Consider the following 14,356-nt stretch of genomic DNA (forward strand, 5'->3'; position numbering starts at 1 on the left):
TTCTTCAACTCAAATTAAAAAATACACAAAATATTTCGTAAAACCTGTTTCACATAGACTTCATATATCTTTGACAAATATACTTCATATATCTTCTTTAAATCTTCTCACATATATTGTATTTTCTTCATTTTTAAAATCACTTCATCTTTACTCTGAACAACACTGAATAACAAAAAGTGCCCAGCAAAAAGTGCTGTTTTCTTTTCATGGAATCGCTCGCTTTATTTATTTATTTTTTTAACACGTTATTGCTCAAAGGCGTCGGCGAGCTCCTGTGCTTCATTCTTACAAAAAATATGATCAACCATTTCAATACAAAAACAAGGTAACCGATTGCATCTGCTTTTAAAAAGTGCCGTTTGACATCAGCAAAGTTTTAAAAAAAAAAAAAAAGAACAAAAACAAGTACCAAAAACTACAATTCACACTAAACTGTTAAAACTCAGTATTTCGTTAAAATACTTTTGCAGAGGAACTCTGTTATCAAAATATTTCACAATTTTATTTATAAAAGCAAATCTTTTTCCTTATATATAGTTTAATATTAAGTTCAGAGCTGCATTCATTTTTTTCCAAGAGTTTTTTTTTTCATGATTTCAGGATAGTTTGGCCTCTCTCTACTACCTCACTCTCTAAAGCAGGCATGTCCAAAGTCTGGCCCAAGGGCCAAATCTTAACATTTTCACTGGCCCTCAGCCTCCTGTCATAAAATCAAAAATAAGGGCCCCCTAGTGCTGTACAATTTTTTTTTTTTTTTTTTTTTGATTGCGATCGGCTAAATTAGCCATTTTAAACCTGTAGCAATGCTATAACACGACCCTTTTGTGACACTCTCTGGTTTATTTCTAAAAGGTCGACTGTAAAAGATTTTTTCAAAGTTGACGACGAGGGCCGCCACTTTCAGAAAAAGTAGAAATTTGAGTATTTTTTTCAGTGAAATACAACATCTGTGCCTTTTCTTTAAGAGACTGTCTGTTTTCAAGAAGAGGCATGCTAATTGGGAAAGAATGGTGCATAGTCTTTAAATAGGAGATTCACAGTAATTTAGATAGATGTGTATTTATCTATTTTTCTGTTCTTTGTGAAGAAATTATAGAAGTGTGTAAAATGAAACGGTTCATTTGTTTTTAATGTTATTATATGGATTCACAGAATTCAGGCCCACACAAATATTCAGAAAATCTGGCCCTCTTTGCAGAAAGTGTGGACACACCTGCTCTAAAAGGTTCCCCAATGGTTGCTAAGGTGCCACATCCTTAGCGATACTCATTCCAAGTGTTATTCATCACATTGGATGATGGGGAAGCCCATTATCCAATAATGGAAAAAGTCAACGTAATTAGATTACTTAAAAACCCATCTTTTAATATATATCTTAGATATTATTTTCTTTATTTTAGTGTGACATTTCTTGTTTTTTTATATATACGCAAGATAGAAACAACAGACTTCAGTGAGAAATAGACAACATTTCTTGAGTTTTATGTTTCACACATTGAAACCTTAAATAATATCAAAAAGTAAAAAAAAAAATAAAAAGTCCCACTTAACGGGTTTTTACTAATGTTCATCCCTAAAGCTGCCTGGATCCTAACTTTTATATTTTAACGTGAAACTGCAAAGATTCATTGATGTTTTCACAAGAGAGAAGATCAAAAGGACAGATTGTTTCATTCTTCAGCATCTTGGAAGACTTTTGTTTGTTTTTTTAAACCTCAGTGTTGGCTCAGAACACTTTCAATAATCGTCATCAGTGTCCATAAAACACAATAGAAGCACTATAAAATACACAGTAAAACACGAGGAGATGTCTGGGCTGAAGCCCGTCAACAGATGAGCTGATGTTTTGTGGTTTTTATCACAGACTGAAGTTCTTAAGGGAAATAAATCAGGGGACAGAATAAGCAAACGGTGTATTGCCAGCAGGCGCATCAAAGGACGACTTTTTACTATGAAATTAATAAAATTAAGACGACACCAATAACTTCAAAGGCTCTGAAGCAGCATTTTTCCCAGAAAACACCTCACCTACAACTATTTTCAATCAACCAAAAGGTGAAAGATATTTGTTAAGGTCAATTTAAGGAAGTGGTCACATACTTTTCATCCAGTTTTTTTATGATTTGTTGCAAATTTCTCTCTATCATCTTTTATTTATATATATTATTTTTGCACTATGTATGTTTTAGGAAATAGAAACTCATTTTCAGGAATGGGAAATCATATTTAGGATTTTCTGTTTAAAAGTGAAAGAAAAAGAATTGGTTTGTAGAAAATTCCAAATACAAGAAAGACATTTTTAAAGCCTTTGACCCTTTTTTTCCTTATATTTTATACCTTTAAGTATGAAGGAATGAAGAAACCTCGGATTATGCGTAAGACATTTTACCAAGATAGTTAGCTGGGACATATCCTCTTTGTCCATTAGCCTCTGCTAGCCACCACTCCTTATTGCCCCCCAGGTCACAAAACTGGAGGATGCGGACATGCTGGTACTCCTGCAAGGTCAGCTCCTGGGCGCAGCGGGCTTGGAACGCGTACACGGCATAAAACTGTGGAAATAACAGCAAATATCTCATTTGTGTTGACAGTTTGTACTGAAAACAGTACAGAGTGTGTGCTCCTGTCAATCCAGAGGGTGGCGCTGTTCTATCAATTCTCAGCAGGAGTGACTGAAGAACATCTTGTTCCCTGCTGCTGTTTTTCTACTTTTTCCATTTCAGCAGCAAAAGGTTTTTTACTACAGCATAGTTTTTATTATATAACCTAAATAGCATGTTAGGGTTAACTCAAAGATGATGGTTTAATTCAACTGTAACTAGTCATTTTATTTTATCTACATTTTTTAAAGTTATTTCAAATGTTTAAAATGTGTTTCTCTATAATAATTTTGCTTCAAGCCTTCACTAGTACCTGTTACAGGTGTCCTCAAATCTAATGAGTCACTGCCAGGCTTGCAGAATACACACCTGCTGAGCTTCTGTCTCCGGAGGATCCTCCAGGTCGTCAGCCGCCTCCAGCTCCCCCGGCAGGCCAGACAGGATGGAGCTGCTGTCGGTGGTGTTGAGTTTGAAGCTGTGCAGGCTGCTGCTGCCACTGCCTGACACGAACAGACTAAGGTCGTCAAAGTCGTCGTCTGCCACGGCGGGCGGCTGCTGCTGCTGCTCCTGAGCTTTCTGGGCCGCTCGCTGCGAGTCCCTCTGAGGGTTGTATTGTTTCAGGAATGTAGAGTAAACGTAGCCTTGTTCACCTGATGAGTGGAAAGAAACCATCAGAACAGAATTGTGCTTTACAGGCCTAAAAATATGTTAAAGGTACTTTTTTGTATGAAGTAAGTATCATTCTTTAATTTAAGCAAAATGTTTCAGTCTAGACTCTCGGATGCATAAAAAACCTGGAAAAATATAGTTTTGTTTTTTTTTTTTAGGTTGACATAAATGTCTTTCCAATATTAAGAAAACACAAATGGCTTTTGTGTTTAGCTTTCTCCAAGCATCCCTGGATCATCTGTAAATATGAGGCTGGCATATTCATAGTTTTGGTATCAACAGAGTAAGTTCCTGGAAATGCTGGTCTCCGAGGAAAAGGAGAAGACCGTCGCTTTTCCAAAGGAAAATGCTTCTCTTTATAGTTTGCAAAAAAGCGGAAAATAATAAATAGCAACTGCAGCAAACAAAGCAAAGCACAACTTAAAGCGCTTGGTACATTTGAATAACAAAGGCGGGAGGAGCTTTCTTCTTTCAGTAACAGTGAGTACTACGTGCAAGGGTTTGCTGAGAGTACACTGTGATCCCTGCTGCCTCTGTGAGGTGTAAAAGGCGAGATGGAGACAGGCTATAAAGTTGGTCCTGTTGTGAGGCAACCATCTCCAGAGGCCGCCGCAGCGACGCATGAGACGGCGGCTCCTGGCAGTGCTTCCTGTGTGCTGACTTGTCAGAAAGTAAAGTTTGATGCGCCTCAATCACCTGAAATATGCAGGTGTAGTCACAGAGTAGACACACCTGCACATCCAGTCTGATCACATGGTTCTCCACGTATTGTTAGAGCCCGTAGTTTAGTCTGCATACGAGAATAGTTTCCTATTTGCAAATAAACAAAGACAGAAGCTGCCACACACTTACCTCCTGTGTGCACCAGCCAGCGGCTGCTGCTTCCTATGGGGTCTGTGTCCTCCAGCAGGGCCACCAGCTCCCCCTCCAGCAGGCTGAGGTCCTGCTCCTGGCAGCCATTGCATTTCCTTTTTAGCTGGTAGAGACGGCTCACTGGGTATTCTGCCAGCAGCAGAGCACGCTGTTCCTCTGTCTGATGCTGCACCTCTGGCACCTGGAGGGCAGAGCAGCACAGAGCTGTGATGCATGCATTGTACCTAACAGGTGGTCCGTTAGTTAGTGCAGGAAATACAACAAATATTGATAAAACTCATTAAAGATCCACTGCAATGAAAATTGTGGGGATTTTTTAACATGTTCTCAAAATATTTTTCTGATGATAAAATGTTTTTTTTTATTTATTAACTTGTACTGTCCAACAGCTGAGCAGACAGATAAGAGCTAAATGCTTTATTCATATTTATTTTTTTATCCTTTTTTCGCCCGCTTCGCTTACTGTTTCATTCCCAAGTAGATCCATGTATGTCTTTGGTTTGTTTTCTCGTCTGGATAGCTCCAATATTAGTCACTGTTTTTGCTACACTGCTAATGCTAGGTTGGGGTTGTGAGGGGCTGTAAGTTAGCAGGAACGTTTGTAAAGAAACGGATGATGGGATATTAGGGGAGGCTTACTTCCACCCTAACAGTCAGAGGTAAATTCTGATGAAGTCCTGCCACTCTGCACAAACTTTGTCCTAGAAAACATCACAGGTTTTTGTTTAGCCTAAAACCAGAATAATCATAATCAAAAGAGCGCTGGAAACTTATTTTGGGGACTTTAACCTTTTGATGCTAATATGCACCAAACACTTCAGCTCCAAAATTACATTTGCATTTACTTAAAAGATAAATTATGTGATTTTACATTTTAATAGCTAAAAATAAAGTCAGACTTAAGGTATTTGTGGGTTTTGGTTTGCGATTACTTGTCGTCTTCTTTTATTTAAATAAAAACCCTTTTTGGACGAAGTCTATATACTTTAAAAGAAAAAAAAATGATATAGTAATTACTGAGTTAAAATATATTAAACATGGATTAAAATTTTTGTTTTACATTGTTTTTCTAGTAGTTTAAAGTTTCAGTGTGTTTTCCATGTCCATCATCTGCCTTTAATCAAGCTTAAATAAATGTCCAATTAAGACTTAAAGAGTTTTCACAACATATGATTTGATCTGATTCCCTTGAGTTTGTAGCTTATTATGTGTGGTTGTCTAAACAAAAAAAATGGTTAACTTGAGAAAATCTTTAGGTCACTTTGACTATAAGGAATTTCCCAAACCTAATATACTTATGTGTAATTTTTTAGTCAAGAGAACTGTAAAATAACACATTTTAAAGAGACAGTGGAGTCTGGAGTTGCACAGTTTGTGTTCTTACAGTTGATTTCTTCTCTCGTTGTCTCTCAAAGCTGACTTTTCGCTCCATTAGCTTCTGTGCATTGTCCTTTACGAAGGTCAGATTGTTCAGCTTATCCATGATGCTGTTCTGAACGTCCACCATGTTGGACAGCGGAGGCTGAAAAGATGCATAACATCATTCATTTCGATCCTAGAGTCAAAATAACTCCTAAATGCTGTGTTTTTCCTCGTGCGTGAGATCCTTACAGGTAGCTGTTGGAGCGACGGAGCATCGACCAGTGCATTTCCCATCAGCTCCTTGAGGAGCGCCACCAGACACACCACACTGTTGTTCAGGATGGTGTAAGCAGCCAGGTTGAAGTGCTGCAATTCCTCCACGAGCAGAGCGTTGAGAGCTTCGTAGTCCCTCCTGGCAGGATCAGACGGGTCCTCGGGCCCAGGTGACATTGAGGATGCAGCGGTGGATGATGAAGACGAGCGCTCAAGGCGACAGCAGTAATCTAACAGTTTATCGTAACGCTTCTGGATGAGCTTCTGAGGAGCTGTGAACATGCCCTGGAGGGCAGACAGGGGCACCAAGACCAGCTTCTCCATTCTGTCCTTCTGCAGCAGAAAAAACAAAAGACCAGTCAGCAATTCAGTGAACTTCTGAATGTTTTTCAAAGCTTTTCTTAAAGAAATCATTAATAAAATTGTCTTGGAGGGGCAAATGAAAGATACTTAATAATATTTAAGCTAAAAATATACTAATAGTGTCTCAAAGCGCTGCTGACAAGAGGCTGAAAAAGACTATTGTTGCATAAACTGGCTCATGGCAACTGTTAAATATCTTTACACAAGCGGCAAAAGGCTCTGCAATTCTTAAGCCACCTTTTGTGCAAGACCTTTTGTTTTCTTCTCTGAGTCAACAAGCATCTAAACTACATTTAAAAAAAAAACACGAAAAGTCTACCACAGGTTTTTTTTTAACATCCTGCAGTGAAGTGGAAAGTCTCAGGTCCACCAGGGGAAAAAGGCTTGGATTACAGATACAAAAGTAGAATTATACTCCGGAGAAAAGGCAGGTAGGCTTTGGCCACATGACAAAAGCCTCATTGTTGAATAAGAGCCTGTGCAGGGATGTGCAGGGGACAGTCACACACAGAAAAACAGATTTGCGGTGAAAAAGAAAAAAACTGAAATGTTAAATAAAACTTGCCATGAGACAGAAAAAAAAGATTGGATTTCACCCAAAAAGCTGTACTTACAAACAGTTTGTATGGATCATTCCCGTTCTTGTGGGATGAACCATTTGTGTCAGTTTTGTTTGGATCTTTGATAACGGTCTCCATGTCCTTCACATTCTGAACAGCTACTGACACCATTTCCTGCAGAAAGCAGATTTAGAAAACAATGTGGGGGATTCAGATATCATAGGATGCTTATATATCAATCATAACTTCTGAATTCCTGTGTAGTAATTTTGACAATTAAAAAAAAAGAATATATTTTTAAATGAGAAAAATATGAATTAATGTATACACTAATAAGCTAGAATTTCTAATTTTTTGTGAGGCAACTTGATTGATTTTGTTTTAAATCACATGTTCTGCATGTAGAATCTCTGTTTTGCTTCTTTTGGTATCATGTTAAAGACCCACTGTGACGAAAACTATTTTTTGGTGTTTTTAACATGATCTTGTGGCATTATTCTGATAATGGAGGAGATATAGAAAGAAAATTAAGCTAAAAATGTCAGATTTTTTCCCTATTGTTATGAATCAGGAGGAGACGAAAAAATGCTGTTTGAAAAAGATCTTATTTGTGATATAGAAGATGCGCTGGACAGGCCACGAGCTTCCTGCTGCGCAACTGAGAGGGGAAGGGGGGCGGGGTTGCTCCGCACCAACATAGAGGGGAATTTTTAATCAACTCGTGGCGCTCTGCAGATACTATGTCCTGGAAATTATACTTATTAAAAACATTTTGTGTAAAAAAAGCATAATCATAAATCAAATACGGGAACACATTTATAATAAATCTAAGATGATGATGGAAGTTTTTCTGTTTCTTGAGAATTTTAAACCTTTGAATTTTCTTTCTGACATTTTTTTGACCCTTGATTTTCAAACAGCAAAATTGTATGCCCCAAAATCTTATTTTTTTTTCTAAATATATTTTTTTTATTTATTTCGAGACTCAACAGAGAAAATTGATGGGAAAAACTTTGCTTCTTCCATCTCACTAGAATAACTAGTCAATCTAAGAGTACATCAATAGAACAGAAAAATATGCAACAGAAAAAAATCCACAGGAGTGAGACTAAAAGACAAACTAAATGATAATTAGAACAAATCTTAATTTATTAAAATACAAACAAAGTTGTCTGAGAATAACTTTCTCTTTGTGTTTTGATTCATCAGAAGGTCTTGTATGACTTAAACTTCAATTAGTGCTACTAGTTATGTATTAGTTTGGTGTTTGGCAGAAACTGAGACATCTCCACATCGAGCATTTGTCACTCACCTGTGTGAATTGCATGTAACAGTGAATATTCTTGACCAGCTGCCTCACAGCTTTCCCCAGACCTCTAAAAAGCTTCTCCTCTCTGTCGAATACTTCATCTCTCACCTACACAGAAATATTTGATCAATCAATATGTTTTCAATATTTTGTGTCCTCCAACAATATGATATTTTTTCATCCAGATTTAAAAAGTTTTCACTGAAGGAGGAAAATAAAGTAAGTAAATGTCCCATTTACCTGTGGTTCAACTCCGGTGAGAATCTTAAGATAACCAGCAAACCTATCTCCCTTCTTCCGAATAGAGTGGATGTTCAACTTGGTCAGCTTCCCCCTCAGAGTCCCTTCATCTTCTAACCTCTTGTACTTCATAACTGAGGATCAGAAAGAACATGGCATCAAAACCACGCTGGGATATGTTGAACACAAGTGATGACTATCATCAGTGGTGCTGCACCTATGTCTTTGCGCCTCCTGAACTCATTTATGTTGATGTTTATGATCTTAGCAGCGGTGAACGCCTCCTGCAGGGGCTGATGGTCGGGGTGGTCTTCGGGCGTGGCCTGCCACAGCTCTCCCAGCAGCAGCGGATACTTCATGACCCGCTGCACTGGTTTGATGAGCAGAGAGCCCATGTCCAACAAGTTGGCTTTTCCTCTGTGCAAACAAGCATCTGTTTTAGTCACAAATGGGTTGAAGCAAACACTAGAAACGTATCAAAAAAATGTACTTACTCTCGATCATATATTTTCCTGCAATGAAACATTTGAATAAATAAGTGAATAAAAGTGGCTGCTTATGAATGTAACACAAGAATCTTTAAAGAAGGGATCAAACTTACTTTAGCGCTAATACACATGCAATGAAATGTTGTTTTATTTGTTCATCCTTCTCATAGGCTTTCAGAGACATGTTAGCATCATCGTGGTGGTAACAGTAAATCTTATACACATCTTCTAAAGCTGCCTTTGCTTGAATGAATACTTCGCCTTAGACAAAAAGAGGAAAAACAGTTCACAATAAAAGCAGCAGCCAAATAAAAAAAAAGAAAAGAATTAAAATATCTGTACCAATGACAACAGCCTCGGGATCAGGGTCCGCCATTGCATCATGCAGTCTCTGCAGAAGTTCTGCAGAAACTTCACACACGGTCTCCATGTTGGTGAACAATCGGTCTACATCTAAAACCTTAAAAAAAAAAAAAAGTTGTGTTGGAAATAGTTTGACCCAATTCACGTCTCAATGAAATCAATACATTTAAAGTTATTTTTATGGTTTTTACACAATATTTTACAAACTAAATCACACGCACAAAATTTACATTTTTGCATGTCAAAGTTATTTATTAACTAAGGCAGATGTCAGTTGGGTTTATCTGGAAGTGTATTGTAAGGCATAAAAAAGCATATATATATATATATATGAACACATTAAGGGTGAAATTTAATGTCAGACTTCACATCTGGACTTAAATGACATAAATGACAAAATCCTGATGTACTTTTCCTATTATTTTTAAGGCACTATTACATTTTGAAAGCCATTTACCTGCATGTTTCTGAGTGGTTGGACCACCTCTCTAATACACAATTCCAAGTCAGTGAGGTAGTCTTTTTCAGTCTGCACAAGTTCCTTGATAACCTTCGCCCTGCGGTTCATCTTTCTCACACGGACTTCTTCTGGGTCCAGAATTGGAGAGAGGGGCGTGGACAGCTCATGGGGCATCAGTTTTTCTGGGGGGAAAAAGGTTGTTCTGTTTTAAACAAGCATTTATTGGTCAAAATAGCATGCAGGATTTCATTTGACTTTTAGACATAAGAAAAACTTTTTGCTGTACTGGAAAGCCCCCAAAAAAGGGAAAATAACACTAATTTTAAGATAAAATCACAAGAAAGTAGTAATGAAGCAGGTCATTTTTACTTAACTAGAAATGTCAGAATAAGGTGTCAAAATACAGAAAGGAGTTCAGCACAAGAATTAAAAAAAGGAAAAGTTAGCTAAAAAGCCAATAGCTAGATTAAATTATTTAAAATGGAATGGCATATGGCATAATAAGTACATTTTAGGTGCTTTTAAATTAATGGTTTGTGTTTTTGAGTTCCTATGTACCTAATTATTGCTCATTTTAGTTACAAAAACTAGTTATATAAGTGAAAAATTACTAATTTTTAAACATAATGTGAAGAAAATTATAAAATGGCTGCTTCACGTTCTAAAGTAATTTACAACATTTAGATGTCTTATGAACATTTCTGAAATTAAGCCGTTTTTTTTTTTTTTTGACTTAAATCAAGTTTTTCCATTGTCGTGTATGAAACAAAAGGATTTGACTCAATTTAGTTTTAGCGATTAATGAGACAGAAACTTCTTGACTGTGCTGATAGGAAAGCCTGGAATGGTGTGGAGCAAAGATAAGCTAAAACAACTTAAAATCTGGTAAAATATCTAGAATTTTTAAAAAAATAAGTGAATGTCGGCAAGTGTCAAACAGTTTGCAGTGAAAATTCACAAATATACCTTGGTTTTTGGGGACCACATAAGCTTTAAAAACATGCAACTTGATTGCAATCTGCTTGACACCATTTTTTATTTCACAGTCATCTAATTATTTTTAAGCAAATACCAACATGTCTCTCCTAACATGCTTGGCAGGTTTATGTCTTCTGGTTTTTTTTATTGCTCTGCTGTCTTATCAGTCAGAGGCTGCTCTGTGCTTTGCATGGCAGCCAGAAGCGCCTGTTCAGGGAAGACGGATGCTTCCTCGCTGCCTAATCGATGCCAACTACTGCTTCCTCCTCTGGAGGGAAAGAGCGATGAAGGGCAGAGACAGAGGTCTGCGACGCTCGTGTCAGGTTACGAAACTAATAATGCAGCTGATGTAATTCTGCTGTGCGCTCTGGCATTTCATCTGCCTCAGAAGACACACACACACACCAGCCTGCTGCAGTGTGCTTGTCTTTATATCATTGTGAGGACCACTTTCTCATAGCTGATCAGTGCAGGTTGTTCACAACCTGTTGTTCATGGTTGTGAGGATATTTAGCATGATTCTGAAACAATTCTAGTTGTTTTCTAAGGATAAATTGTTGCTTTAGCTTTAAGATAAGAGTGATGTTTTGATTTGTTGGGATGTGTGTGTGTGTGTGTTGTGTGTTCATGTTTGTGGTGAGGTGGGGCATAGAAAGATTTCCACAAAAGCAGGGACACAGTCCAGCACTGATCCATGCAAGTATGTGTGAACCCACAAACAGTCAAATGTGTACATGCAAACAAGTAACCACCCACACGCTCTGCTTACTGCTTAAATTGAAAGTGAAAAATAAGAAGTTATCTCGTTTTAAAAAGATGTTCCTCTTTTCAGCCTCCTGTTGACATTTACACAATGTGGCTCTTATTTTTATATTTAGGCAGGATCATCAAAGTAACAAAGCCAACTAATGTTTTTTAGGAGGAAGCAGGTGTCAGAGACGGTGTAAGTGACATGAAAATCTGTTTGAAAATAGTTTTGTTCTTCCCTAAAAAAGGAGTTTCTTATACATTACTTGGTTCTAATATTCTGGCAAGTTTAAGATGTTAATAAAAGCAACAAAATAAAGTTCAGGGAGCTATCGATACCACACTCTGCTTCAGTGACGTTTATTAGAAATGTCATTTTATGAACTAGTTCTTACACTCCAATTTGTTATTTGTTTATTTTGGATAAACGGTTTGTAAAATTCACATTTTTGCTTAAGTTCAACTCAGCAGTAATATATTAACGGTCATTAAACAGGGTTTTCTCTTAATAGTTTTTACCAGCTTTTGTATTCTTTTTAAAGGACAAGCCATACAAAATCAACTTTTTGAGCTTTTAAGTGTAATTTAATGACAATTCCTGACTATAAAGTAGCATTTTCTTCCATTCACGTATTCTTAAGCATTTGTCTAAAAACATCCGCTCGGACTACCAGCCCCTCCAAATCCAAAAAAATGGGCCGGTTCTCATGAGCTGATGTCACAAAGTGAAAACTGCCCCTTTCAGGAAGAGTGCTACCAGAACCGCCCCCCAGGCTAACACAAACACCCTACGTATCTGCTCAGCTAGCAGTGATCAGCCGCTAGCTTCGCCACTCAGCTAGCTCAGCTGCTAGCTATGGGCATTACCACAACTAGTGTAGCGATGGGCGGGGCTACTGAAGGCAGGTATACGGTATGCACTTTGCAAAAGTTCGGATCTTGTCTGTTTTTGTGGGCGAAACACAGACATGCTGCTGATGCCGGTTCTAGGATGATGTCATGAAATGGGAGGCGCCCACAAGCAGTGAAAGGCGGAGCTTCAGAGATTCAGCCGTCTTACTCCAAGGTATAAAAAAGCTCAGCAATAATGTGTTCTTTAGTGTGCCAAAAGTAATATATGATTATATATATAGATGTAGTTTACTACAAAAGACTTAACAAAAGCATGGAGAACTCTATTTAAAAAGGCTGAAAATATAAAAATTGAATGTTTAGCTCCTTCCGTTACCCAATGTGTGTGTGTAAGACTGAGTGTTTGCCCCACGATAGATTGGCGACCTGTCCAGGGTGTACCCCGCCTTCAACCAACAGTAGTCAGGACAGGCTCCAGCATCCCAGTGACCCCAAAAGGGGCAATGCGAGCTGATAAAAATGTATGGGTGGATGGATAGGCATCGCCAGAAAAACTGATAGACATTTAAATAAAGATAACACAGTTTTTCAAACAGGAATCTCTCTTAGTAAATACATTTCATAACAATAAGACCTTAGTAAAAAGGTCTAAAACTGTAATTAATTCATTCATTTGTGAGATTTATGCTGTTTTCTGTTCTATACTTATTTTCAGTCTGTACACAGATTTTCAAAGAGCTTTAAGTAAAGGAACTGCTAAGACCATTTAAAAACCATCAGTTTGCGCTTCTTAGGTCCACTGTGGGTTTTGGATTTTAGGATTATGGTTGTATAGTAAAAACTAACCTCTTTTCACCTTAAACTGGTTTAGGTACAGCATGTATATTTACCTCCTGTATTTGCAAGTATTTAAGAGAACAGATTCTTCCCTCCACAGTACTGTCACTAGTTACACAAGCTTCAAGAAAGGCAAAAACACTCACATGTTTATCAATTATAGAGGATTTTTTTCTATCATCCTGGCTAACAGCAATGAAAATTTCCAAGCCTGAATATATCCCATCTACTGCTTACAATTAATTTAACTCCTTTTAGTATCTACAGAGGGTAGTTAGGGCTTATCAATGATACAAAATGTGAATTGTGGTTTTTGGTGGATGAAAAAGGAAGTTTTTTTCCTCTGTTAGTCAGGAGGATATTATTCATCATTGTACCAAAGAAACAAGTTTCTAAACCTAATCGGCCCAAAAGAAAGCTCAACAATTTTAAAGTTCCATCTGCCACTTCATTATGAAAAATCTATTTAGTAACTTCATTGACGTCATTCCTTTACGTATATTTAAGCATTGAAATGTTCCATTGTGACTGACAAAATAAATATTGACATTGAACAAATGCAGTTTTCATTACTTTAAAGACAATTTAAGTGTTTCTTGATCCAAATAATTCCAAATGATTTTGTTTTTTTCTGGACGTTGTTTGTTGTTCAGATCTTTGTGTGACCTCTTCTGTTTACCGAGAAAATAGCTTCTTGAAAATGCCTTGAAACTTGATAAAGCTTTCCTGCGTGGCTTGAGGGAGTCAATTTGAGTCTACTTTCCACGAAACTGAGTAGATGAGCCCAGAGCTGCTGAATAACAGAAATAACCAATCAGAGAATTTAGCAGAAAAGTGCATTTTCTGCTCCTAAACATGAATAAATTCTTGGTAAAAGAGTTCAAACCACTTGACATTTTTTGTGCCGTGTCGCTAATCACGACAAAATTGACTTTAGGAGAAAAGGGGATTATTTGCAATAAGTCACGTCAGAGAATATAATGAGGTAGTGAGTCAAAGGTGGAACTGTTCTCCAAAACCCATATCGAATTCTTGAACTGCATCATGAGGTGTCATATGTGAAGCAAGCCAATGATGACTGAAAACCTCCACCCGTGAGAAAAGCCCCCATGGTGGGAGTTTGCATACGAAGCAACTTCAGGCTGTGTGAACAGTATTTTCACGCATTCATTTGTTGAATTTCTAGGATAATTTTTCGCCATTAATGTTTTTAAATGATCAATTATCTTAAATAAAAACCGAACATGGTGGAATTCAGGAGGATGCAGCATAGATAAAACCTTGCTGACGTTTGGTGAAGTATGGTTAGTGGCCAATGAGTTCATTTGAAAGTGAATAGGCTGCTTTTCACCGTATGGCCCAGTGAAAGGGATCCGGCA

At 37.5% G+C, this 14,356-nt stretch overlaps 1 protein-coding gene across 1 annotated transcript in view; it reads right to left on the reverse strand.

Annotated features, from left to right (window-relative positions):
* Positions 1–235: 235 nt before the first annotated feature.
* Positions 236–14,356, reverse strand: part of arhgef38 (Rho guanine nucleotide exchange factor (GEF) 38) — a 16,483-nt gene continuing 2,362 nt past the window's right edge. Inside the window, exons 2-14 of the mRNA XM_024290345.2 lie at positions 9,561–9,745; positions 9,083–9,200; positions 8,854–9,001; positions 8,747–8,764; positions 8,470–8,669; positions 8,253–8,386; positions 8,016–8,120; positions 6,758–6,877; positions 5,757–6,113; positions 5,530–5,667; positions 4,125–4,326; positions 2,973–3,253; positions 236–2,555 (exon numbers count right to left, since the gene is read on the reverse strand). Coding sequence (XP_024146113.1) covers positions 2,373–2,555; positions 2,973–3,253; positions 4,125–4,326; positions 5,530–5,667; positions 5,757–6,113; positions 6,758–6,877; positions 8,016–8,120; positions 8,253–8,386; positions 8,470–8,669; positions 8,747–8,764; positions 8,854–9,001; positions 9,083–9,200; positions 9,561–9,745 — 2,189 coding nt within the window. The 3' untranslated portion in view covers positions 236–2,372. The remainder of the gene's footprint in view (positions 2,556–2,972; positions 3,254–4,124; positions 4,327–5,529; positions 5,668–5,756; positions 6,114–6,757; positions 6,878–8,015; positions 8,121–8,252; positions 8,387–8,469; positions 8,670–8,746; positions 8,765–8,853; positions 9,002–9,082; positions 9,201–9,560; positions 9,746–14,356) is intronic.

The sequence above is a fragment of the Oryzias melastigma genome, linkage group LG1 (assembly GCF_002922805.2).
Source record: "Oryzias melastigma strain HK-1 linkage group LG1, ASM292280v2, whole genome shotgun sequence".
In the NCBI taxonomy this organism is placed as follows: domain Eukaryota; kingdom Metazoa; phylum Chordata; class Actinopteri; order Beloniformes; family Adrianichthyidae; genus Oryzias; species Oryzias melastigma.